Here is a 26,358-nt window from a genome sequence, read left to right as displayed (position 1 = left end):
AGGTTAGCTGGACACGTCCAAACTTTGCTGTCCCGAACTTCTTCTTGTCACTTCAGAATACAAGGTTTTACATACCGAGGCTGGAGGTGACGCTTAGTCTGAATTAACCTAGTAAAGCTACTTTAAAGTTTTCTGTTGTTTCAGAATCATTAAGGCTTCGATGACGGAGTTTTTAGTCAAAGGAACTTAAGTAGCGTTGCTATTTCCGGATTTGATTTTCAAAATAGGACTAATGCTAATTACTGTCTGTTAATATTTACGGCGGGGATATGGTAGCACTTTTATTTTGGAAGCAAACCTTCTCTGCAGTTTAAACAATGTCTGACGTAGCTTGACAGAACGTCTTCTCTCTCACTATGGTTACGGTAATCCAAATTCACCTGTCCCGCTGTTCCTGTCCGTGGCTGCCACAGCAACAAGTCTAACACTAGCGACGCGGAAACAGAGACTGGCAATACTTTTGTTGAATAACTTTAATAAACTGTTTATTGTAACTTCTTATCAAAGTATTCTCCCTGATTTTCCTCTTTCGTAGCAATATAAACGGGACTTATTCAGCAGACGTGAAATAATTATATCCTACAGTGTAATTTTTTAAAAGTTTTTGAAGTGTTACAGTGAAATACTTTATTTTATTGGTGCGATGTTGCAAAAATATTTAGGGATATGCTTAAAAAACATATTTCATCGTTGACGTTCACAAATATAAAGTCACGAGGCGCCATCTGGTGGAGAATCCGCAGTGGATGCAAAATTGCTGTACAGTACTGAACAACTAAAACAACTAAAGTTTTTGTTTGTCTTTATTCAAATTCAAAGAGTGAACGAACTTCTACTACATAACAATAATACTGAAAAAAGTGCAGTTTTTTAGATATTAAAAACGTTAGCTAAATGTAACATAGTTAAAATGGCTCAGGTTAAATCCTGCTAAAATCTGCTGGTAAAAAGTTAAGAAGCTAAGCTAAACCTTAGCCATACTTAAAGTTGGTTAAAGCTTTAAGTTATCAAATTTAAAGCAAACACTTATTCACATCACCACAAAGCACTCTGGAAAGCACTAAGCACAGTATTAAGAAGCAAACAAATGGCAGCGACAGAAAATATCTGTGTCTTGATGATCCACTGCTGCAGACGACATCGGCCGTTAAGCTTCCGTCTTGGACCGGGGTTTGGTTTTCAGAGCATCTGTTTGAGAAAAAAAAGAAAAACATTTTAGCCTTCTACTACCATATTTGCACATATTTGTTCTGCCTGTAATGAACTGTCTCTCTTTAGAGTAAACGGCCATGTTTTACCATTGTTTGATTTAAATCGGTGTTGCTCGATTCCGGTCCCCAGGGAAGACGGCCTAACATATTTTAGATGTCTCTGTTCCAGAATGCCTGATTCAAATTACTACATGATCTCCTCTGCATGCAATGTGCTACACCCACAAGTCAGGTGTGTGGCAGAAGTGAAACACCTAAAACATGCAGGGCAGTGGACCCTGACGACTGGAACAGAGAGACTCTAAATCAGTGGTGAACAAAGTCGGTCCTCGAGGGCCGGCATTCTGCATGTTTTAGCCTGGAGAGAGAATAAAACTCCCCAGTTTAACGCTCCTGGGTCGAATGATGGCTCATTAGAAGGCCTAAGAAGAACATTGACACGCTGAGGAAGTTGTTACTACCACCAGGGAGAGAACTGAAACATGCAGGATGCCGGTCCTCGAGGGCCCACTTTGGGCACCACTGCTCTAAATGAAGCTACATTTTTTTCCACCCGACATTATGACCTGTACTTGTATAACGGGGTGCTATGCAAAGACAGCAATTGGAACTTGCACTTGTAAAGCACTTTATCGAGTGCAGAGTCATGCTTCCCACTACATTCAGTCGTTCATATGATGATGGGCAAGCAGCGGTCTGTCACCGGCAGACACCACGACTGAGACAAACAAAGCTGGGGTCCTGACTGGCAACCCACGAAAGTCTTGCTGGAAGAGAATTCTGATGTAGATAAAATGTAATGAGGAGATTTTTCAACATTGATATTTCAGTTTATTCCTCACGTTAAACACCTGTCAGACTCCTGAAGTTCCTCTGCAGCTATTAAATCTGTCATCATTGCTTATTGTGGTGGAGTCCTGCAGTGCAAAATGGCCTTATGGCACTTCTGTCTTCGCCTTAAGTCATGCCACACTGGTTCCACGACCATGCAGTTCAAAGTGGACACGGGTTTATGACTACATTGCGAGGTCGATCAGGGTTATAACAATGGTTAGTCTGTTTTAACCCTCCATTCTAAGTCGGGACGTTTCAGTTCATTTTGAGGAATGAGAGCCATGTGGAATGAAAGGATGAGCTGAAAGGTCCTGTTATCTTACTTTGTCCACAGAGTGCAGTTCACCCCATCTGTGGAAAAGGATCCTTGCTGACAAGCTTCACACACTGCATCATGTCTGCTGGTTCCTGTTAAAACACAAACAGTTTAACACAGAAACACACCGACATTTACAAATGCTTTTAAATCCACGAATGAATTCAGACTCACCAGGTTGTTTGATTCTCTCTCCAGGCTTACAGACTGAATGTTTCTCTGCTGTGCTGCATCCTGTGCTATCTGTTAAGCTTTTGCAGAAAAACCCACTTAGAACATCGCAAACCGCATCTGATGTTGATTTGCAGTCCTGCTTCGCAAAGAGACCAAGCACTAGAAAACAAGAGCACTTGTTATGATTATGTAAAACGTTATCGAACGTCCCGTCTTTTCAGTTTCCCCGGACACCCTTCCACCTGACTGCACCTGGGTCACAGGCAGAGCAGGAGAAACACCTCTTCAGTCCATTTTCTTTGTTCATGTAGGTTCCCGTCGCACAGGGGACACAGCGTGTTCCTGACTCAGCCGTGCAGTCCCTGCCCACCACGGTTCCTGCAAGAATACAGCAGGATAATTATTTCACTAGAAGTAGATCTTCATCAGCTCAGGTACAACATTGGCATGTAATCCATCATGTAGCGTTGAGACGTGAGGAGACTGCTATGCGTCCACGTCCTGTTAGCAGCGCAGCGGCGGTACTCTGGAAATGCTCTCAAAAAGGCCCCTTTATGCTGATAATAGGACACTGTAATAGTTCTAAATACCTTTCCACAGACACATCATTACGGGCTTTTATGTCTCATAATAAGACTTACTTGAAGTTTATGTATGCAGCTGTTTCTTCTCCAGTGTTGGAAACTACTTTGCTATCAATCTTAAAGCATTAAGCTGACGATCCAGGCAATCTTTAGGGGTTTTGAAGATACCTATTCATTTCTATAGCTTTATAGCTACAAAATACATAGCTAAGATTATAGCTAAGATTCCAAATAGAGTTAAAAAGAGACTGTTGTTTGAAATGGGGTCATACAGAGAACCTGTCCTAACGCTAGTCAACATATTTCCTGCAGCAGACAACAGATTAACATCTCTTGGGAAGTCAGCTATTGTTTTTGTCTGAGAAAATATTGTGGATGATTTTATTATTTATCTAATAAATAATAAAACAAATAATAAAATAACAAAGAGGACAAAAAGGACATTCTTGTAGTGCTGCTGCTTTGTTTGTTGTGTCTCTTTTTATGGCCTGCTAATCAGTTGTGGTGCTTCAAATTTCTTTAAATAGGTTTTTCTTCCTTCCACTGTGTGGATCCTAAGCAGAGGGGGTAGTAATTAACTACTTTAACTCAGTTAATTGAGTAACTTTTTGAAAAATATTTTCTTCTAAGTAGTTTTGCTGCACTGCATTTTTTGCTTTCACTTCAGTAATACTCTATCTGCTATGTGTAATGTCACTGAATGAAGAACAAGCAGGTTTTAACCAAAACCTTAACAGATACAGACACACAGTTACAGTTTGTCAAAATGAGAATATTTATTTTACTACAAGCTTTGTTGTTCCGATCTTCATATCTGTCTGAATCTGATGAGACTTTTGAATGTGATAAAGATACAGTAACCTATATATTGTCGGTGGTTATATTTATAAAATAATAATTTGGAAAAGGTTTTTTTTCTGGTATGATTTCTTGTTTTGTAATATATATATATATATATATTTTTTTTTTAAGACTAAAACCATATTTTAGTCTTTAAAATACTCATTTTTTCATATAATGTTATATTGTTTGTCCGCCTGACATAATTTAAAAATATGAAATTATTTTAACATTTTAAAGCAATTTATCCTCAAATAATTAAATTTGGGAATGTAAGTAAACATCTACTTACATCCCCAACTAGCCTTTATACCAAATACTTTTTTTTTTTTACTCTTGTCATTCCATGGATACTTATTACTTATGTAAAAATATATTGAAGTAGTAAATTCAATATTGGGTGGGCTACACCTCTTATCTTATGGTATAAAGCACATGTGTCAAACTCAAGGCCCATGGGCCAAATCTGGCCCGCCACAGCTTTTTATGTGGCCCTCCAAATTCCAGACTAAACGGTAAGCGTGATTAAATATTATGTTATCAATCAAATCAATGCAGCGTTTATCTGTTTACTGCCAAATTATATCAACCAGTCCCTCCAGTTTCTTGAGAATTATTATGGAAATTCATGATCATTTGTGAATTTTTGCGCTAAAACATTATTGGGAGTTTATAGCAGATTTTTCTCCAAAACTGTCAAAAACGTCCTTGCTTGTACTGAGCAGCTGCCTCAGTTTTAATTGACGTCAGATTATAGTTCATGATCTATACAGCGAGTAATAAAAAGCTGCATTTACCATCATAAATAAGCGCAAATATTTCCAAATTAGCACCACAAACACTTAGACTTTTATTTGCAAACAACACAAAGAAAAGTTTCACAAAATCTTACTTTTTAAGGATTCGTTGATATTTTTTAACAGTTTGTGAACAGATTTCATCAACACATTCTGGCACAACCGGCCCTTTAAGATCATTCATGACCTTGATGAGTCATGAATGCTCATTTTGGCCACCAAACCAAAATGAGTTTGACACCCCAGGTATAAAGCATCGCATGTTTTAAAATGCGGACGTTGTTTTTATTTCGAACGTCTCATCCCCGTCGCATTAACAATGGCGCCCAGTCCTAGTTCTCCTAACTACAGTTCAATGAGGGCTTTGTTCAACGGAAGTCATGCGAACCACACAAAATGGCTCCCAGGTTTCGGTTTTCCTTTGGTTTTTGTTGTGTTCGTTGCTCTCGTACCTTCTTGGCACATGGGGCAACATTGCCCGCCGCTCGCTGGGTATTCTGTGTGGTGGCAGGCTGATAGTGGGTCAAACACGGCAACACCCACTGCAAAAGAACGTCACAGGGGAAAGAACGGTTGCGTTGAGCGTCTTCTTTGTCGTGAGATCCGTTCAAATGTCTTAGAGGACAATGAAGTCAGACTCACCTAACGCGACCAGCATGGAAAACATGTTACATCATGCACCGCTGATTTGTATGTTTCTGATGAGATTTCTTGCGGTTCTCTTTGATTTGGTTTTAGAAATTCGACACCAAACTAACCCGTTAAACCTAGAAAAAAAAAACCCTAGTTGCCAGATTTGTCTGGAAAACCTTCATTATAGTGTTCACTGTAAGCAGTTATTTGTGGAATGAGACAACATGTGGCCAGTTTTTCTATTTGATCCTCAAATGTTCCCTTTCCAAAAGTCTAAGATGAAGACCTTGATCCAAATGGAACATTTCTCACATTATACGGCCATCCGAAAACAACCAATGAAAAATAACAATTCCTGAAAATATAGAACAGTTCATTAAATGCCACGCAACATGTGCCCATAAGGATCAAAATGAAAGCAATTTTTAAAGTGTTTATTCATTTATATTATAGTGCAGCAATTACATGTAGAGAAACCAATCCGAATGAGCAGCATTATCTCCGAGTTGAGCTTGTCTGCCATCTTGACAGGTTTCGATCAGTGACGTGACAGTTTATGGTTTGAGACTCGGTTCTGAGTAAGCATCTTACTTACCACATCCACCCGTCTGCTTCCTGCCGGGGAGCACATTTCTTTTTTTTTCTTTCTTCGCTTTATTCGCAACCAAAAACAGGCAGTTTATACAAACACTTGAACCTTCAGGATGTGAGTGCGGTGGTTAAACATTATCATGCAAACGTAGAATCCAACATTTTCCATTCGCCATCACACACGGTGTACAGCAAGACAGGTGACCCAAACCAAGAGATTGGAAAATAACTGAAAGCTCTGGACTTTCAGCTGTGGTTGAGCAGTCAATCGTTTGATTGTACACACATGCTTGAATTTTTTTTTTTTTTTTTTTTTTTTTTTTTACTTCAATCTTTTAAGAACTTATGTTGTTGGTAGGCTTGTCTCTGCTTTTCATTATTATATGTAATCCTCATATATGTTTCCCTTCTTGGTCTCTGTGATGGCTCTCTGCACTGCAACCTGCTGTGTTATCAGCAGGATGTGGCTCTACCCATTATTTGAGCTAAAAGCATAATTACACATTCAGAGCAGATAAACACACAGAACGATGACGTCAACTGAAGCGTTTCCCTTCTTACTTTTAAAAAGCCAAAAAAAAAAAAAGAGTATTTAAAGTTATTTCAAATGAATCATATTTTATCAAAAATTGTATTTATTGTCTATATTAGAGTAGAATAACTCAAAAATACATCCTTACTGTTATTCATAGCGTCAGTAGTAAAAAATTAAATGCTCTCTGTTGTGAGTTGAAAAACCAAACAAGGTGTTTTCCTGGTTAGAAGTGGAAAAAAATAAGAGCCCAAATAGCATCATGTCGTTTCTCCATCCGCCGTGTTCCTTGGCGCCTCTCAGGACAGTGAGGTCTGACTGCAACGCTGCACTTTCTACTTCAAGTGGCCTGAAAGGTGGCGGCTCCAGTGGCCGCTTCCCGTCCCTTAATGGCCGGACATAGAAACTCTAGAACTCGTTGCCAAAGATCCGTGCCGTAAACAGACATAGATAGGGAGTTGCAAAAATGCGCATCCGCGCTGACATTTGGTTAAGAAAAGAATGTAGAAAGAATGTTGAAAACGCAGATAGGTGCGGGAGGGGGATAAATGCTTATATGGCAACCCAGCAGTGACGTTGTAAAGACAAACCAGGGTGAGGCAGACCGGATATTTATCATGTATGTTCTCGGAGCAAAGTGCTATCAAGTGACTATGTTACCTTCACTTTAGTGCTTCATTTGTGAATAAAACGATACCGGAACGCAAATAGAGTAAATTGAATAGAATAGAATAGAATAGAATAGAATTACTTTATTCATCCCAGCAGGGAAATTATTTTGCAGTTACAGCAGCATAGAGACAAGACACACAACAATCACCACTGAGTATCAATTGTAGACAAGATAAAATAAAAATAAAATATAACATGCTGTCAATATAAAAGGCAGCTTAGAGCAGACCTTGCAAAGATTCTAAAATGCAGATACAGAATGTATATGTAAATATATGTACAGCAAGTGTGCCACAGTGCAGTTGTGCATAATTGGACTGATTAGTGCAGAACAATGATTTAGCTTTATAATATATATATATAAAAATATGAGACAACATTGAAAAGTAAACACAACACGCGTAGGCGCTCAAGTGTGAAAATACTAAACCAATTCATATTTCTACAATACTTTGAAATGCTTTATGTGTCATTTATAAGTGTATTAAGTGCGTCTTACCTATCTGGTACCGCGAGCTGTGGAATGAGTGCTGCGAGGAACCGAGGAATGGAACCGCACTGCGAGCAGGTGACGAAGCTGAAGTTGGTTTCCGATTCCAGCTTCCGATTCGGGGAAATGGCTAAAGGGCCATTCCACCTAACTTTTCACTACCTTCCGCGTCTTTAATCTACTCTAGTTAAAAAACCACAACACATAGGCACTTCAAACTTGGACTAGATCATTCTGCTCTAATAGCAGAATATTTAGAACTATGTTTGGGATGTGTCAAACCTTTTTCTGATTCGTGACACTTCAATAATAATAATAATCACAGAATAATCCAGTCCAAGTTTGACGTGTCTAGGTGTTGTAGTTTTTTAACTAGAGTAGATTAAAGATGCGGAAGGTAGTGAAAAATTAGGTGGAATGGCCCTTTAGCCATTTTCCGAATCGGAAGCCAACTTCGGCTTAGGCGACAGCGCAAGGCCCGAGTTGATTTTATGCTTTTAGGCAGCGGGCGGGGTCTGCAGCGGGCTGGGTTCTGCAGCGGGCTGGGTCTGCAGCGGGCGGGGTTCTGCAGCGGGCTGGGTTCTGCAGCGGGCGGGGTTCTGCAGCGGACTGGGTTCTGCAGCGGGCTGGGTTCTGCAGCGGGCGGGGTTCTGCAGCGGGCTGGGTCTGCAGCGGGCTGGGTCTGCAGCGGGCTGGGTCTGCTCCGATGCATTTCTGTGGAACTTTTCCAGAGGTCAGTAGTTGTTAATTATCTTTATTAATTATTATGTGTTAAGTGGATCAGCAATGACAAAATAAGCATTACAACACAGTAAAAAATGCGGGGTTATTTTCATAACCCAACTTCTGGGTAAGAGATGCTGGGTCATATGTTGGGTTACTTTGACCCAATATTGGTTCAAAAGTAGTGACCCAGCGGTTGGGTTGACTTTTTTTTTTTGTTTTAATGAACTCCACTTAACTGATTCTGTTAGGTTTCAGGTTCAGTTGACTCAACACTTTACCCAATTGGTTGGGTCAAATACAGTTTGACCCAACCAATTGGGTAAAAATCCATTGCCCTCTTCACAAACCTCCATTTTCAACTGGACTGTGACCTGATCAGACAACACTGGATTTCTCAATTCAAATAAAACATGGTAAGTAACAATATCATGGCATAATATTTTTAAAGTTTATAGGGTTATTGTATTCTTCATATACTACAGATTTTTTAAATTAAATTTATGTAACTTTAATTTAATTATTTGATTTAACCTATCATCTTCGTTGATAGGGTAATGTTTTTGAAATAATTCATTTAATTCAAAGATAATTTATCCAATTTGGTTTAAAAAAAAGGTGAGGGTGTGGGAGGGAGAGATAGCGCTTTGCCCCCCCCTGGTTTTCGCGGGCCTCGTTCACTAGCGCGCGCAAAAGGTGGTAGCTTAGCCAGAATGCTAATAACGGATCTATAGCGACAAGTAGGGACTGGAGGCTTTGCAGTAGCGGTGTCCGAAGCGATACAGGCTATACAGGTATTCATAGTAATATATCAGTAATATAACTGTTAAATGCCATTTTCATTAAGCCTTTTATTTCTTACTGAACACACTATGCTATGCTATTATACGGCTAACCTGGGTGAAACCGATTGAGGCAGTGGAGAAGAAAAAAAAAAGTATGCACCAGCAATGGCAGAGGAGGGGAAGCTAAAGTTGGATAATATGCTTTCTGTCAAATAAAAGTAACTTTTACAGATTTCTAGTGAAGATTTAACTATGTAACAATAAAATATCTGCTCGATTTATTGAAATATCTCTTAATTTAAAAGTGCTCCGACATGTTTGGAGTCGTCCCCACCGGTGTTCTGTCAGATCAGCACACTCTGCGATGGCATATGCTTAACACAAACTGACGGCTATACTGTATCTGTCATTACCATATGATTTTATGTAAGCAGCAACATCATCATGACGCAGAAATTAGATAATGCGCACGTATGTTATTCTGGCCATTATTAGCCACCGAGGTGGAATTAAAAACATACAGTTATTAGTGAAAACAGCTGGATTAACTTTTGGGTTTACACAGATCTGCTTCATGTTGTCAGGTATCAGGTTGCGCTGAGGGGAGAGCTGGTGAAAACAAGACTGAACAGTGTGATCTCTCCTGGTGTCCCAAAAAGTGATGTTTTACATTTGTTCAGGGTTATTAGCTGCTAAACATATAGTCAATGTCCTATTATTTTTTCTTATTTGCTGTGAAATATTTGGTGATTGTCCTAAATAAAATATTTTTGCACACATTGTACAGGTTATTTTCCACATAGGAAAAAAATGACTCAAATTGTATCACTTTTTTCCCTGAAAGATCTGAAAGATGGATGAGTTTGTAAAACAGAAGCTGACTGAATGGAAACTTTCTGACCTAATCCCTGCTTTTGAAGGTAGGTTAAGTATATACATGTGTGTGTGTGCGTGCGTGCGTGCGGGTGTGCGTGTGTGTGTGTGTGTGTGTGTACTTAAAAGCATGCATTGGCAGGAATTCTTTGGATTGAAAATATTAATATGTAATTTCTAATATATTTCAGCTGAAAACATTGATGAAGAAAGCTTCTTTCTTTTGGATGCTAACTGCCTGACATCCCTGATTCCTCACCTTGGTCCTCGTCTGAAATTTCAACGTCATTTTGCAAAATTTCTTGAGGTATGCTTTGAGTCATAGGACAAGACAAAATGGGATATGTGTGTTTTAAATGTGGGATGTCTTTAGGACATAACATAAGGAATTTTTTTTCTCACCTAAGAGTAATTCATAACACATATTCAACTTCAAGATATGTCCAGTGTGCTCAAAGTGAGCACACTGGACATCTAGCCCTAAAACAACTGAAGATGCTGATCCTACACCACATGCTGAATTAGAGAGTGGAGTTTCTTCTGTTGGAAGAGCAGCATTTGTAAGTTAAGCTGCATAATCAACCTTTCCTACATAACATATTGACATCCATTCTTACTAATTAAAATTAAAAATGACACATCTCATCTTTTCTTAAATTTCTAAGAATATTAAACTGCAGCTAAATAACAGCTATTTTATTTTTCACTATTTATCTGTAGAACATCCGTGAGATCCTCAGTGCCTCCCCTGAAGGTAGACCTGTGGTTATCAGTCTTGATGGAAATCAGCATATATCCATTCGTGAAAGACGGTGCATGGTCAGAACACTTGTGTCACACCTGATGGATCAATATGGAGAAAAGTGAGTATTTCTTGTAAAAACTGGATCAATTAGGTTGTTTTTGTGACATTTTGCTCTTGGTGAGAACATTAACGGCATTGTGCAGTGCTCACCTAAGTAAAATTTCTCCAGTAAGAAGTCTTAAAGTATGTGTTGGGCTAATAAAAACTGGATTTTTTGGAAATTGTGTTTTAAGGTTTCTGCTCTATGTTTTCATCTTACAATAACTAATTAAAATAAAATATTTTACTTGCCTGTCTTACTGAGTGTAATTTTTTTTGTTTCCAGCCCATCTTCAGACACTAAAGCAATTCTGGCATCTTCGATTGTGGACCAGTTTCCATGTTTAAGAGACAGCCATGGCACAGGATATGTAAGTTTTCACACTTCAGAGAACTAGCACACAAGTACTTCAACAACTTGCACAATGGTTAGCATTAAATATCATTGTAACTATGGTGTTTGAGCTTTGAGTTGTAGGTTTAATAAAAAATTTGGACATTAAAACAGAAAGGCTAACATTTAACTTTTATATTTCTTTTGTTAAAAATGTTCAGGACGCCTGGTTTACCCGCGGAAGACAACACAGGCCAGCAACTGGCTTTCTGGAGGAGCGTCTCCGTAATGTAAGGAAAAGGCATCAACCAAGGAAGAAGATGCTTTCAGCCCCAGAAGCTCCACCAAAAAGATCAAGTTTGCCTGGTACTAGCACATAGACTTTTTCCAAGCCCTATTGTTTTGAGCAGCAATCTAAGCTCTTATTGCTGTGAATTACCTCACATTTTTTTTCTTTTAATTCCTGTAATATTTTTTTCCCCACAGAACCAACCATCAGTGCTGAGCGTGCCATCCAGATGACAGAATGGCTAAAAAATAACTTCTGGCCCGCAGACCAGGTTGTCCAATACATGCGGGAAACTGCAGTATATCGCGCAGGATGGATCCGCTCAAGTGGGACAATCCCAATGCAGCAGATTTTTGCAGAGTTCCCATGTTTGTTGGACACACCAGGGATGGTGAGGTTATACCTCATATTGAGATCAGTTAAATGTTAAACAATAAACTGCAATACCATGTGAAAATGTACAATTACAATCAAACTCAAAATGTCAAACTACCCAGAACATACATTTGTAGCACCCATGAAAGGTTGAATGTAATAGTTCATTTCACTTTTACATTTGATTTGTATTTTTGTCTTTTCTGATTGTTAGATTTTGCAGGACTTTGCCGTTTTATGTCCACAGTCTTGTGGAAAACTGACAGAGAACTGGAACACCTTGTTCTCATCAAAGGTCATTCGCATGGGGAAGAAGGAGGAGAGCGGTCTTCTGCCTGAGATTGAGTTGCTTCCACAAGGTATTGAAGCTCAAAAGAAACATTTTCTGAACTAATTTTTTTCTCCTGTGGCTCTTTTTTGATTGTGTAGCATTTTAATCTGAGTTTTTCTTTGACAGACAAACAAGGTGACGTGGCACTGCAGCTGCTGCCAAAACTCCTCCATGCTGTTCCCTACAGAGTTGGGCGAAAGGTGGTCAGACCCAGCAACCTTGAAGTCCAGCAAGCCTTCATTGATGTCCAGCCAGTAAATTCATGTCAGAATGAGTTCTTTGCTGTTTAAATGTAGTTGAAACCAGAAGTTTAAAACAAATATGCTTTTTTTCCCTCACTGTTCTCCCTGTCATTAATCTGGAATTTACCAAGTCCTAATTGACGTGAAATAAGAATTTTAATGTCATATAACACGAGACAGCGTTGACCAAAAATATGTCTTTTTATATAGTATATGTAAACTTCAAACGCAAGGGTCTTTTGATAATGTATCAAACAAAAATCATATAAGAATTAGTCAAAAATTATTAGTGGGGAATGTTCCTCCTTACCTTTAAATGACTAATGGCTTCCTTTCTGCTTTTTCCACACACCAGATTGGGACAAATATGGTGGAATATCTTGGAAGTACAGCAACAGAGCATCCACGTGTTCTCATGCTTGGGGACAGGTATTGTTGTTCCCAAGCATTTGTCGTCATAAATGGAACTGCTTTGGAATATCCATCTCTTTTGGGGGCCGTTGACGGCTGTTTCAAATCATTCTTCGTTTTTGATGTGAGTTGTCCGAAGTCGTGTATCCAGATTTGGGATTTTCTCCAAACTGTGATATATGAAATCCCAGGAAACGAGTCACCCCCGATAAAATTAATGAGGGCACAGTTGGAGGCCATGGAAGAATAAATGCAATTCTTCAATAACCCTTAAATAAGTTTTAAATGTTCTGATTGAAAAAAAAAAGTAGCCTGCACAAACTTTATGTGGCATACAATGATGGCCTGAGGCTCCTACTCAAAGTGCCTAGATGGAGCAGTGCCAGCCACATGTTTGCACATAACGCTGTTCCCACATGTGCAGCTGCGCTCAGGAATCTCATGTATAAATGTATGTGTAGATTACCCGTGTCATACAATAATATAATAGCAATTTTAGTAAACCCTGTTTTTAGTACAGTGAGATTTTTCTCAAGATTGTGGAAACATTGGCGTCATCATTTATTTGTGGCTCAGTGACTGTCATGTTTCTTTTTGTTTTTTTTTTTTCCTTTCTTTTTGTTTTACTATGGACCTCTTTTGTGTCTGAAATAAAGATTGATTGATTGATTGATTGAAAAACCTTCTTTGTTACTATGTTACTATTTTTTTTTACATTTCCTTCAAACTCTTTTGATGAAAATATTTCGTTGTGTACACCAATAAAGTTAAAAAAGGGTGCAGATTTAATCAATTGTTTATATGTAACTTTTACATGTCTGTATTAAAAATTTCATGTATGTTGGAATGTATAACATTTGCAAATAAAAGTTATTTTGAGCTAATCTGAATGTTTTTAGTTAAATTTTTATAGTGAATTTTAAAGTAGAAAAGGAAAAAAAAAATTAAAAATAAAAATATGGTGGTAAAAATGACCCTTTTAATGGGTAATAAATTTCAACCCAATATTGAGTCATTTTAACTTTGGGCAGTGGTCAATTTAACCCAAGCTTTAGGTTGCAGCTATGACCCAATGTGCTGGGTCAAACCCTCAACCCAACCCAGTTGAGTTAAAACAACCCAGCGTTGGGTCGGTCCATATATGACCCAGCGCTGGGTTACGTATTGGGTTATTTTCAACCCAGCAGTTTTTACTGTGAATTATTCAAATTTCTAAGAAAATTATATCCATCCATCCATTATTTTACACGCTTAATCCTAGTGGACTTGTAGAGGTGCTGGGTCTCCAGCAGTCAGGAAATTATTTATTCCCAGAAGCGTTAAGTAGACCTTAACTAATTTTTTTTTTTGGTGTTTCAGAGCTGTTGACATTAATTACTAAAAATATTTGATTAAATCTCTACCAAACTCAGTATCTCAATTTTGGGGGATAATTCTACAGGTTGTTTTTTTTTTGTTTTTTGTTTTTTTTTACAGTGCACTTCGGGTTATTTTACGCATCCAAACATTATTACTACGTCGGTTGTTTGTCCAAACATTTGGATCGTTCGAAAAATATTTTTATTTATAAAGAAAAGAATCACTCACATTTTCTTAGTACAAAATTGCATAATCTGTCTGGTTTTCTCCACTACTCAGAATTTGGAGATTTAATGTTTCAGTCTCGATAGGGAGGTTTTGATCTTCTATATAATCAAAAACTCTTAACAGCAAACCATAAAATGGTTTCAAACGAATTTCCAGTTGTTTTAAAAATGTGTTGTTCAAAAATATATGTTTGTACTAACAAACTGGACTGTTAACCAACAGTTAACTTCTTTTTTGTTGTTTTTGTTGCACATTAAGATCACACTTTCAGAAGACGGACCAACCTGTGGTTTCTGGAAGTTAAACCTCTGCCACAGGATGGCGCTGCTGCTCACCTTAGTTTTCAGGGAGTTGCTATTTTTTCCGTATTTCAGCAGTGCAACCTACAAAGTCAATATTTTTTTTTTAGAATTCAGTAACTTTAATATAAGAGCATGTCTCTAATACATGGTTTTGGACTGCTGGGCCAAGTCAAAGCTACTGTATTTCCGATAAGTCTTGGAAGGCTCAAATATCCGAGCTTTTCTTCTGCCTTCGACGCAGCACTGCAATTACAATTCTTAGAAATCCCAGCTTTTCATCAGCATTGAACGCATCCTCTCCCGTGCGGTAAGAAAAGTCTCCGGGGATTCGTGCACGCGCATTTTTTGGCTATTTGCATGCGTAGTGTGTAATTATACTAGATGTGTAGTTTGACATGTGTACATTTGAGAAACTGCTGACACAAATGTGAATGTGGAGGTGCGCATTTATAAACTGTGTTACACAGCATGTTGTACAATAACAAATCTTTTACACTTGAGGTTTTTTTTTTTTTTTTTTAGCCATAAATCTTACTGTGACTCTTCCCTGGCCGGATGTGCCGATGAGGAGAACGTGGGACTCGGGCTCCTCGTGGTTCCTGTCTTCCCATTGGTTGCAGAAACTCGTTTGCGTTTGGCTGCAGAAACCTGTTGGAACATCCACCAGAGTGATGAGAGGAAGCTCCGGGAACCCTCGGGGACTTCAGACCTGTGCCCGTCTTCCTGCAGCCGCCTGGGCCCCATGTGACGTAAAGGACTCGCCGACTCGGCTCGCTGATGAGTGAGCGGGTCTCGGAGTTTGATCAGTTCCCTCTGTGCTGAGGAGGATTTCATGCTCTTCTGATTTCATCTCCTAATCAACAGATTGGATTGACTCAATATTTTTTTCCCCCCCGTTTTACACCAGATCAACAACTCAAGACTTGAACTTGAGACGCCTCTGCTCTTTAATTAATTGTATTGCTCTCCCCCGCCCCCCTTCCTCCTCCTCCTCCTCCTCTCCCCGACCCTTTCTTGTCAAGTCCGCTCTTGTTTTGCATGAAATGTCTTCGTTACCAGGAATGGTCCCGCAAATGATGCGCCCGGCACCCAGACAGAACTACCAGCGCACTGGACTCCCGCTGGACGGTGAGCTTCACTGTAGGCTATAGGGCCCAGAGAGAGGCAGGCTGGAGTCCAGCTATTTTATTTAGAAATGAATAAATGAAATAAAAGAAAAGAAAAGAAAGGAAAAGAAAAGAAAAGAAAAGAGAAGAAAAGAAAAGAAAGGTTAATATGCTTGGACTATTTGAAACACCGCCTGCTCAGACTGAGTCGGTTTTATTGCTATTATAATCATAAACTATTATATTATTATTATTATTATTATTATTATTATTATTTAGAAGTTTTCGGGGTGAGATATTTTTGGAACTGGTCGTAAAATCTGTATTTTTTCCATGAGAATATATTTCGAGGGTCCAATTCTGTGTTGTTGTTTTTCTTTCTTTCTTTCTTTCTTTCTTTCTTTCTTTCTTTCTTTCTTTCTTTCTTTCTTTCTTTCTTTCTTTCTTTCTTTCTTTTTTTTTTGCCAAACTATTTATGATAGCTGAATATTCAGCGGACACTTTTATCAACTTTAATTCGCTCTTAAAATCCAGGAACGCTTGGACACGTGCGAAAAAACCCCCGGAAGGTCGGCCACTTCGATATCTGAAATGAGTAGCCCAATGAAGACGAAAAGAGATCTCCTGCATCTTTTAATTCGGTTTCAACAAGCATTAAAGAAGAAAAAAGAGATCTACACAATTATAACACAGTAGCAGAATTAACATATTCTTCTTTTTTTTTTTTTTTAAACCCTTCTTGTGTGCCAGCAGTGTCCACTGCTCTCGGGCAGGGACGGGTCAACCAGCTGGGAGGTGTTTTCATTAACGGCCGGCCTCTACCAAACCACATCCGGCACAAGATAGTGGAGATGGCCCACCAAGGGGTCCGGCCCTGCGTCATCTCCCGGCAGCTGCGCGTCTCTCACGGCTGCGTCTCTAAGATCCTCTGCCGGTTTCAGGAGACGGGTTCAATCCGACCAGGAGCCATCGGTGGCAGCAAGTCCAGGGTGAGACAACTCGATAAATATGTGTGTGTGGGTGCGTGGGTGTGTGTGTGTGGGTGTGTGTGCGTGAGCGCGCGCATGTTTGTGAACAACATGCATAAGTGTGTACCTGAATGTGCGCGAGGTCCTGCAGCAGTTATTATCTACGTCGGACGTGGAGACTCGGATAGAGGAGTACAAGCACGAGAACCCCGGGATGTTCAGCTGGGAAATACGGGACAAGCTGCTGAAGGACGGAGTGTGTGACAGAGGCACAGTCCCTTCAGGTTATTATTATTATTATTATTATTATTATTATTATTATTATTATTATTATTATTATTGATCATATTTATTTTATTTTTTTTCTAACCACGCCTGGACCAATTGCAGTGAGTTCGATCAGCCGCGTGCTTCGAAATCGATTTGGGAGAAAGGATGAGGACGAACGTGACAAAAAGGACGAAGAGGCAGAAAAACGAAACAACCACAGCATAGACGGCATTCTGGGCGGCAAAGGTAGGAGCGACCGCCGTCAGGCCGCCGGCTGCTCGGTTCTAAAGCGATAAACTGTCGACAAACTGGGGCTCGGGCAGTATAGTTTTTGTCGCTCTGGGTTTTTGTGTTTTCCCAGCAGGCGCTTAATTATTTATATTGTGGAATCGCTAAAGTGGATCTGGGTCCCCTGGTGCTGGTTAAATGTTCTGGCGACAGCAAAGCAGATGGGGGGGCTGCTGGCTGCAGTCAGATTGAGTTAGATCACTGACACACGGCGGGGGGCCTCGGCGGCCTGTTAGGAGCAGAGCAGGAGCTTTTCCTAATGTCTGAGAAAGAAGAAGAAGAAGGGCACGATCATCAAACCTAGTAGACCTACAGTTGGAATGATAGGCTTACAATTAACTAAATTAAAAATGTTAATAGATTGATATTAAAACACACTTTCCTCTTATTGCGTGAAAAATACTCTATATTACTTTCGAGCCTGTCTCCTCCTTTGCTCACACTGGGGAATATCTTCCTGTTTGCTTCCTGTCATCCAGGTCTTAAGTTTTAATAATTTGACGACTGAGCCTATATTACAACTGGTAATGAAACTAGAGTGTGATGAACAGGCAATTGTGCAGGAGAAGGTGTAATAGCTCCAATACATTTATCCCCTATCAGCCCTCACTCTCCTATTCCCAGGCACATGTTCCACGTTCAAAGGCTTCAAAGCAGATTAAATTCAGCCCTTTATTTCTTTTCACTGTCATCCGTCCGGGGCGCACGGCATGTTTTGAATTCAGATTTCAATGTGTAAATCTGATGTGATGCTTCTGTGGTAAATGTCGAGGGCCTGCCGTGAGAGTTAGTTCTGGCTGTATTCTCTTGTTACAAACAAGCCAATCAAGTATTGTTTTTGAGCACCAAAATAAAATATGATACGTACAAGATGTAAATTAGTTATATACGGCATCAATTTGATATCAAACATAACAAAGAGAGAGAGAGAGAGAAAAAAAAAAGATCCACATGACTGGAGATGCTTCACTGAATCCTTTACATTACCTTCATGTCAATTAATGTTTTGTCTCAGTTTGAGGAAAAACTCTCAAAAATGTGTTTTGACTTTTATTACGCATTCTCGGAAATAAGATATAACCCATGTACATAAATAAAAATAAAGATATATATATATATATATGTATATTTGTGTGTGTGTGTGTGTGTGTGTTTTATATGTAAATACTAAATGATGTATTTACCTTAAATTCCTTGGCAACATGTTGAAGCCTAACCTCTAGAAATCAGCCTTTTCTTTGATGTTGATAAATATTTTGGCACATAATTCATAAGGACGGAAATTGCCTGCTGAAGTTGAGATGCAGTAAGAGTATTCTGTGCATACGTGAGTGACAACACATGCTTTGGTTCTCAAGTCCAGCTTGGGAGAATGTAGAAATATGTGTACAGCAAGGATTGGGGTGCGTGGTACTTCAAACAAATGCCGCATAGGGCAAAGAAACATGCGGCCACGTTCAGTGGCAAGTTGCAGCTATCAAAAATAATTTTCCCCAGGCGCACACTTTTACTCCACACCGTCTTCATATTTGAGCAGGTTGAAATAACGGCCCAAATGTTTGGAGGGTGATAACACAATCATCCCAGTATTGGTCTTTGGCTGTGTATCAGTTTATTAAAGTGGGATTCATTTCCCCTTTCTGCCCCCCCTGGCTTGCACCAAAAATCCTGGTCTTAATGAACATATACCAAAAAAGTGGTGAGAATAAATCAGTGTGAAGCACTGAGGAATTTTTTTCAGCACTAATAATTTGAACTGTTTTACTGTCTCTTGTCAAAGCATGCGTTTAGTGCATTTTCCCCCCGTGACATTAACGCTGCATGTGAGCCAGATTCCAGACGACGTCTGACACAAAACAGGCAAATGAAGTCAAAATTATTTTAGAACTCGTTTAAATTCTTTTTAATTTTACATGCACATTTTAGGAAAATTCATAAAGTAATTACAGCTATAACAGAAGCGACACAGGGCTACAGTTCAGCCAGACGCCCTGAGGCCCTGATATATATATATGTATGTGTGTGTGTGTGTGTACATATATGTGTATATATATATATATATATATATATATATAGGCATTCAAATCACATAAATAAAAACGCCATCTTTTGTATTTTAGAAATTCTGTTTTAGCATGATTGTCTTAAAATGAATATCTCTTATGGATTTTATGAAAACTGGGTGAAAAAAACATAAGTATTGACTTTTGTTTTCAGTTCTTTAATTTTATAATTTATTTACCCTCAAGTCGACTTTTTTTTTTTTTTTTTGCTGATAAACTGTCTAAATAGGTTATTTAGGATTCTATCGTTTTGTTTTTCTCCAGATTTGGACATTTTTGGTGAATTCTTTAAGTTCTGCATTATTTTGCCTAGAACCGTCTCGCTGCTGGTCGAACGGTTCTTGGGCAGTTGAATTTCTCCATCGGTTGCAGCGGTACGGTTCGGTACCACTTTGCTCCCTCCTTTGCTCCCCACCACATCGCAGCCCATTTTCAGTCTAAAGCTACAGCATGCTCACCAGTGTCACTCCTGGTAACCGTCAAATGATGTTTGGAAGGCATACTGCTTAAGGATAATGCCGTATCTCAACAAAATGATCGTGGAGCTTATTACCAAGATTGATCATTAAAACAAACCGCTCTCCATTTTCAACCAATCTGTCAGGTAAGTATAGAAAACAAGCATGTGAACATGGAAGTTGGAATATCTTTTTTCATATATGGTTCTGCAAGCACACAAACAGCTGCTGCAAGGAAAAAAATCTTTTGTGTCTGCCCTGAAAGAGCTGATGAACCACACCGAATTGTTTACTGAAACAGTATATGCTGCACACTTCATGAAAGAGGGCTGACAGTTTGTGAAGTGGCCGTATTGTTCCTTCAAGACAGAAGCATGAATGGCTGTGCACAGACTCCCGCAACCTGACATGATTCAACTAGACAACAGCAAAACGGGGAGAGAAAAGCTTCTCTACTCAGATGCGTCGGCTGGTCAGGATTTATAATCTCCTTCCTTTAAATATCTACCCCAGGGCATTGAGAAAACTGTCGAGTTTTGTTGCTTCTATTCAGATACGAGCAACAAAGAATCGGCTGCCAGTTTTTGGAGCACACAGGTTTATGTACCAGTAACAGCAAAAGGTCCCAAAAACCATTTGACGACGACTTTTCAGAAGTGTCGCACTTAGTTTGGAAACATGAGACGGTTTAAGTTAATTAATAAAAGAAGTCTTAGTTTAAATGCAAGTAAAAGTTACTGCAGACTGTGTATATTTTTAGAAGTGAGGCTGGTTTTAACTGCTAGAGGGAGTATCGATAAAAATGAGCATATTTGATCTAATTTAGGCAAATTTATATCGCAGGATGTTGAACAATCTCCACTGTCCCTTGAGAAAGAGATCCCTGACATCATTTTATTTATATATCTTTTAAATTCATTTATTTAAAGTTGCTATTTTAAATAAATGTTTATTTAAAATTTTTATTTTTAAATAAAAATAATGTTAACTTTTGCGGTGGGCAGGCGACCTGTCCAGGGTGCACCCCGCCTCTCACCCATTGGCCGCTGGAGACTGGCACCAGCAATCCTCCTGACCCCACTGGGGACAAGGGTGTATGATTATGGATGGATGGATAATATTAACGTAAACAACTTTGGATCTTTTCTGGACAAAATCTTCTCTGGATTCATAAAGTAACACTCCTGAGACTTGGTCAGCTGTCCTGGAACAAATCACAACAATCAGGTTAAAGCATTATTTAGGGTTTTAGGTATTAAGTTGAAGTTCAAATTTTTTAACAAAATAAGGGAGAAACGCTGCAAACCTAAACACAAATCTCACCAATTTGAACAGGAATATTAAGTAAGTCCAATTGTCTCTTCGCTGGTTTCAGGAAGCCAAATGGAAGAAGTGTCGGATGTAGAATCGGAACCTGACCTCCGTCTTAAAAGGAAGAAGCGCAGAAGTCGGACCACCTTCACAGCAGAGCAGCTTGAGGAGTTAGAAAAGGCTTTTGAAAGAACACACTATCCTGACATTTATACCAGAGAGGAACTGGCCCAGCGGACCAGGCTGACTGAGGCCAGGGTTCAGGTAAAACACAGAGCTTCAGATGGGGCCGGGCTGAGTCGGACCGGCTCAGCTTCAAGAACATTGCTCGATTAACGAGCTGCTTTAGCAGACAATTTAGGATAGCATTTATTGGCTCAAAATCAGAAACACAAGTACATTTCCAAATGTAAAACTTAAAAGCAAAATCACATTACAACAGCATAAAAACATTTAAGTTTTCATAAAGTTCCATAAAGTTTCTTTACCACCCAGGGCCCTGAAAGGTAAAGTCAGGATTTTAAAATGAACTCTAAAATTACAAGGTAGCCTGTGCACAGACAGTAAAACCGAATTGAGACAAGTTTTTCTGTTTCCTCCACTTAAGAGTCTAGCTGCAGAGTCTTAGGACAAGCTGAGGTAAACAAGAACTTGTTGTTAATACATGTTGGAAGCAGTCCAGTTTAGAGGGAATTCAAGTATTTCATTTCCGTTTTGACGACAACCTTTATAGTTTTATAATTATGTTTCTCAAGACATAAAAACTGTTGAGTGATTTTGGAGAAATGAGGCGGACACCTCCATTTGTATTTCACACTAGAACGTAGGCTGTTTTTGTGTAAGAGAATGGATATAGTGTGTGAGAAAGAAGTTGTTTTTTTTTGCTGTGCCATTTCGTGTTAGTGTTCGTTGTTAGACGCACACCTTATTTAAGATGAGAATGCGAATGCCTTTTGTTTCTTTTTGCTGACTTCCACTCTTAATCACGTATCATTTTCTTTCTACTTTTCAATTGTATGTCACTTGAAAAGTAGTATGGTCTTTCGCATTAGATTACAATGGAATAGTTTTATGTTTGTGTTTATAATGTGACAAACCATGGAAAAGTTCAAAGGGTATGAATAGTTTTGTGCTGTATTTTTTGAGACAAGATGCAAAAGTGATATTTCTGATCAGTGATCCGTCTCACACACAGTAAAACAATGGTCTGGTCTGTTTCATATGGTTTATATGAATAAAGTTTAGAGTGTAAGTGGTTTTAGATTAATACGCACGTTCAGTCTCAGTTTTAGATTAAAAGTAATATAACCAATGTAAATTGTGTGCATGAACAGCCTTTCAAAAGGTATATAATAGCAAAGTAACTTAAGTGAGAAACTCAAGCTGGTGTGGGATTGGAACAGTCATAAGCCAAAGCATTGTTCACTAGATATTCAACACACATTCATTCTGTCAGATGTTCTTGTTTTTAAGGTGTGGTTTAGCAATCGCAGAGCCAGGTGGCGCAAGCAAGCAGGAGCCAGTCAACTAGCGGCATTCAACAACCTCTTGCCCAATGGATTTTCTTCAACAGGGGTGTCAACGTTTTCGACATATCAGCTTTCAGAATCAGGCTACTCCTCTCTGTCCCATGGTAAAGCACACGTCAAATGTCATCATTAGTTCTTTCTGTAGAGGCCGGTTCTTTTCTACACATGAGATATTCTTTTTTTTCTGTTTACCTTAGGATTTGTGAAAGGAACATTTAGGGGTTTTTTTATCGTTTTGCTCTGATTTCGATCTGTCAGTGTTCTGAATAATTCAAAGGGCTCAACAAATTGAAAGGATGAACTTGGTTCCCAGCCGTATGGTTCATCTTGGAAGTCCTGGTGCTGGAAGAAATCTGTGCAAAACTGGAACATCGTTTAGAATCTTTGTTGTGTTATTAAACCAACATTAAATATTAAAAGATATTAGGTTGTCTTAAGCTAACACTCACAATGAAACTTTTGGGATCATATGGATGGATTATTGACAGGTTCAGCCAAAATAATCAAAGTAAATTCAATTTTAACTGAGCATCTATGATGAGTAGAACAGATTTTTCATGAAGTTGTTCAACAAAGGTGTAGTTTCTCTCATTGAGCAGAGTTTCCATTTGCAAGCCTCATCTTCCGTTGATTTTTGTCTTGACTCTTCATTTCACAACTTTCCACGTACTTTTCTCTGCTTTAGCAACTGAATACACTGTGCTTGTGTGACATAGTGAATTCATGTAAGTTTTAAACCAATTCAAAGTCAGTTCCAACTTGATGCAAGTTATAAAACAGTGCAGTCAAAATCATTGCCTTATTCTAACTGTCTAAAGAGTTTTCTGTCTAAGGAAGCCCAGGAGATTGCACTGAATCACTGACCAGCATCATTCGCTTCTCCTGAATGAGCATGTAGCAAATGTGTAGAGACTGTGGACAGTCAATTACATCTAGTCACTGACCTTGCTGTAATGCCTCATACTAAGCATATACAGTATGTAGCGACAGCAGAGAACTCCCTTTTAACAGGAAGAAACTTCCAGCTGAACCTGGCATGAGAATGACCTGGGGTTTGAGAAGATATAGTATTCACAAAGAAAACAAAGAACCACCAATCCTGGATTACTTCCTATGTTTAGAAATGTAGACAAAATATTAGCATTAGCTTCATAACCTATCAAGTTTTGGACTTGAGGATACAGGAAATATTTATCCGTCTGCTGCTGCTGTCGGAGCAGGGGGTGGTGGGAGGGCTAGAGACTGCATTGGTGGAAGACCAGCATCAGAGGGGGAGAGGTGGGCTGGTGAAGAAGATTACTGTAAAAGGAATGGGGAGTGGGCGAGTGATGTGCCATGTAATTACTACAATATGGGAAATTTATGGGAAAATACTAATATGAGAGCACAGTGGGGCAGAGGGGTAAAATATGGTAGTTTCCTGGCCAAAACAGGAGAGTTGGCCAGTATGATTAGCTCCTTTTGTTCCTTTTTCTAGGAGAGGGACGCAGCTAAAAGCTCTCAGTTTTAAAGTGTATAAGATGAAAGAGAGCACATAAAAGCTCAGACAGCCAATAGCCATGTCCAGGAGAGAGTGGGTATTGGATTTGGAGTATAAGCCAAGCACAGTACAACTCGCTGCTACCAGTAACTCTTTCAAAGGATAACCCAGCAATATATCTAATGTTTCTTTATTAACAATGTGGAAGTAGAAAGCCAGATAGAACGCTTAAATCTTTCCTTATTTAAGAATGAGAAATAGCTACATACTGTAGATGTTTTTGCCTTACGAATAACTTCTGTTGCTTATACACACATTGTTGTATGGTCATTTTCAGAGAATGACGACACAGTTCATCGTCCACAACCACTGCCTCCGTCCACTGTGCACCAAATCGGTTTGTCCAATGCGGACAGCGGTCCTGCCTATGCTCTTTCCTCCAACTGCAATGGGTTCTCCAGTTATTCTGATTCCTTTCTGAGCTCTGCAGCTCAGAGCAATGCCATTAACAGTGGACTTTCACAACAGGTAAGACCTTTTGGGTTATTACTGATTGGCTCGGTCTGATTAAGTATGTGTACATATGTTTTTAACAACTTACAGGAAACTAAATTTTATTCAGAGAATTGCCTCAACCTGGTGAGGGGCGTTGCTACATGGGTCTATGTTTCTACCCCCAGAGTACAGAGGAGGTGCGCTTTAATAATACTAGCACCCATGAGATCTCATCTGTGGAGAATGCCTCCTGAAATACTGGTGGTAGAGTGTAAACTTTATTTCAAGTCAGTTTGAGGCACAGTTGTGACCTATTAAGGAAAATTGTGTGCTGGCGTGTCGCATGGTTTTACAAATCTACGTTTTCTTTTTTGCCGTACACAGTATTTTCATACACTTTTAGTATGAACACTATGCAATCCTTTTTAAATGAAACCACTCATCTGTTGTGGTTTCTATAGGCTTATTTTATTCCCTATTACTAATAGATTTATGTTTTGACTGTTTTCTCCTCTCATGACATCACTAAGCCTGTCTCCACTTAGCCTGCAGCCTGGCATGCATTGTGCAGTTTGAAAAGAATGGCAGCCTTTGTAGGTGAAAAATATAATAAAGACTTTTTAAAATAGTTTTTTAGGTATCACAAACAGCAACATCTAGGTCAGTAGGTTAATAGGAACAGGGCTGTATCTTATCTTGTTCTGTGTGTTTGTGCTTGGTAAGAGCTCCCAGGCCATATCCTACACTATATTGCCAAAAGTATTTGCTCACCCATCCAAATGATGGGTGAGCAATGTTTCCTTTAACATAGAAGGCGCTACTGAATCAGTGCTTCTGGTTTTTATTTCTGTATATCTGCTCTGTCTTCTCGAAACCCAGCAGATGGAGGCAGACGAGCGATCACAATGAACCCGTTGAAGGTTTCTTCCAGTTAAAGGGACATTTTCCTTTCTGCTGTCATAACATGCAAGGGCTAATTCATGGAAGGGCTAATTGCAAAGTCAAGGATTTAATGTAATCCACTGTCCACTGCCACTACATGCTTGTCTAGAAGGAATAAATGCTGCAAGGTACTGACTTGATCCAATCAGCTGGGTTTCCTTGGAAAGAATTTTTTTTTTTTTTTTACCAATTCCAAAAATAAAATGAACCTGAAGGCACCACTTACCTTGCGTATTTTAATAATACACTTGATAATTCCTACACCTTGATATAAAAAGTTTGATGACAATCTTGAAGCACCTCTTCTTTCTGTTTGCAGGTTATGAGCATCGTGAGTAATTCATGTCGTGTTTCCTCAAAGCCACACCATGACTTCAACCTGTCGCCTCGCCCAAGGTCTTTGGACTCTTCTTTATCCAACATCATGGCCGCCAACGGCAGTCCACAGTCAGCAGAGGTCTCTGTTAAGATGGCGGAGAGCTTTCATTCATCCGAATCTTACTCCCCAACCACATACGGCACCACCAGCTACAGCGTGGACCCAGTTGTGACAGCTGCCAGCTACCAGTACAGTCAGTATGGTCAGAGTGAGTGTTACTTTATTACATATTTTAAAGCTTTTAAAGCTGCAGTATGCAACCTTTATAAAAAAAAAAAAAAAGTGTTTTTTACGTGTTT

General features: G+C 39.2%; 4 protein-coding genes across 15 annotated transcripts in view; 2 read left to right on the top strand and 2 right to left on the bottom strand.

Annotated features, from left to right (window-relative positions):
* Positions 1 to 26,358, bottom strand: part of LOC116721371 (tumor necrosis factor receptor superfamily member 14-like) — a 1,133,408-nt gene that overhangs the window by 747,887 nt on the left and 359,163 nt on the right. The window lies entirely within an intron of this gene.
* Positions 786 to 5,562, bottom strand: LOC116721478 (tumor necrosis factor receptor superfamily member 14-like). Its single transcript, XM_032565232.1, has 6 exons — positions 5,399 to 5,562; positions 5,209 to 5,298; positions 2,788 to 2,913; positions 2,536 to 2,694; positions 2,369 to 2,453; positions 786 to 1,188 (listed from the first exon to the last, which is right to left on the bottom strand). Exons 1-6 carry the CDS (start codon positions 5,421 to 5,423, stop codon positions 1,014 to 1,016), a joined length of 660 nt encoding a protein of 219 aa, XP_032421123.1. The 5' UTR covers positions 5,424 to 5,562; the 3' UTR covers positions 786 to 1,013.
* Positions 8,488 to 13,502, top strand: LOC116721246 (uncharacterized). Of its 6 annotated transcripts, none has more exons than XM_032564867.1 (10): positions 8,488 to 8,813; positions 10,027 to 10,102; positions 10,247 to 10,362; positions 10,776 to 10,918; positions 11,186 to 11,270; positions 11,455 to 11,599; positions 11,720 to 11,913; positions 12,112 to 12,256; positions 12,355 to 12,482; positions 12,826 to 13,500. In XM_032564867.1, exons 2-10 carry the CDS (start codon positions 10,036 to 10,038, stop codon positions 13,129 to 13,131), a joined length of 1,329 nt encoding a protein of 442 aa, XP_032420758.1. In that variant the 5' UTR covers positions 8,488 to 8,813; positions 10,027 to 10,035; the 3' UTR covers positions 13,132 to 13,500. The 6 variants fall into 6 exon arrangements, with proteins under 6 accessions (XP_032420758.1, XP_032420773.1, XP_032420765.1 ...); XM_032564874.1 differs by lacking the exon at positions 8,488 to 8,813 and adding an exon at positions 8,853 to 9,840; XM_032564893.1 differs by lacking the exon at positions 8,488 to 8,813 and adding an exon at positions 10,463 to 10,615 and having other exon boundaries at positions 8,855 to 10,102.
* LOC116721138 (paired box protein Pax-7-like) overlaps positions 15,296 to 26,358 on the top strand; it is a 41,094-nt gene continuing 30,031 nt past the window's right edge. For 3 of the 7 annotated variants that reach the window (XR_004339533.1, XR_004339532.1, XR_004339538.1), the window contains exons 1-8: positions 15,299 to 15,898; positions 16,627 to 16,865; positions 16,987 to 17,128; positions 17,235 to 17,360; positions 21,299 to 21,498; positions 22,708 to 22,867; positions 24,581 to 24,771; positions 26,000 to 26,267. Coding sequence is in view for 4 of the 7 variants with exons in the window: in XM_032564684.1 (XP_032420575.1) it covers positions 15,814 to 15,898; positions 16,627 to 16,865; positions 16,987 to 17,128; positions 17,235 to 17,360; positions 21,299 to 21,498; positions 22,708 to 22,867; positions 24,581 to 24,771; positions 26,000 to 26,267 (1,411 nt within the window). In the remaining 3 variants the exon portion in view is untranslated. Of the gene's footprint in view, positions 15,899 to 16,626; positions 16,866 to 16,986; positions 17,129 to 17,234; positions 17,361 to 21,298; positions 21,499 to 22,707; positions 22,868 to 24,580; positions 24,772 to 25,999; positions 26,268 to 26,358 lie in introns of all 7 variants that reach the window. The other 4 variants (XM_032564684.1, XM_032564693.1, XM_032564713.1 and 1 more) reach the window with 4 other exon arrangements.

Source organism: Xiphophorus hellerii, chromosome 1, assembly GCF_003331165.1.
Source record: "Xiphophorus hellerii strain 12219 chromosome 1, Xiphophorus_hellerii-4.1, whole genome shotgun sequence".
Taxonomy (NCBI): domain Eukaryota; kingdom Metazoa; phylum Chordata; class Actinopteri; order Cyprinodontiformes; family Poeciliidae; genus Xiphophorus; species Xiphophorus hellerii.
Note: the sequence above shows the minus strand (reverse complement) of the source record. Positions and strands in the feature narration are given on the sequence as shown.

Coding starts and splice junctions, on each gene's coding strand:
- LOC116721478 (XM_032565232.1), bottom strand. CDS start 5,423: ATGTTTTCCATGCTGGTCGCGTTAG. Junction 5,299..5,398: donor TTCCATGCTGGTCGCGTTAG/GTGAGTCTGACT, acceptor GTTCTTTTGCAG/TGGGTGTTGCCGTGTTTGAC. Junction 2,454..2,535: donor AGAGAGAATCAAACAACCTG/GTGAGTCTGAAT, acceptor GTGTTTTAACAG/GAACCAGCAGACATGATGCA.
- LOC116721246 (XM_032564867.1), top strand. CDS start 10,036: ATGGATGAGTTTGTAAAACAGAAGCTGACTGAATGGAAACTTTCTGAC. Junction 12,257..12,354: donor GATTGAGTTGCTTCCACAAG/GTATTGAAGCTC, acceptor TTTCTTTGACAG/ACAAACAAGGTGACGTGGCA. Junction 12,483..12,825: donor CCTTCATTGATGTCCAGCCA/GTAAATTCATGT, acceptor TCCACACACCAG/ATTGGGACAAATATGGTGGA.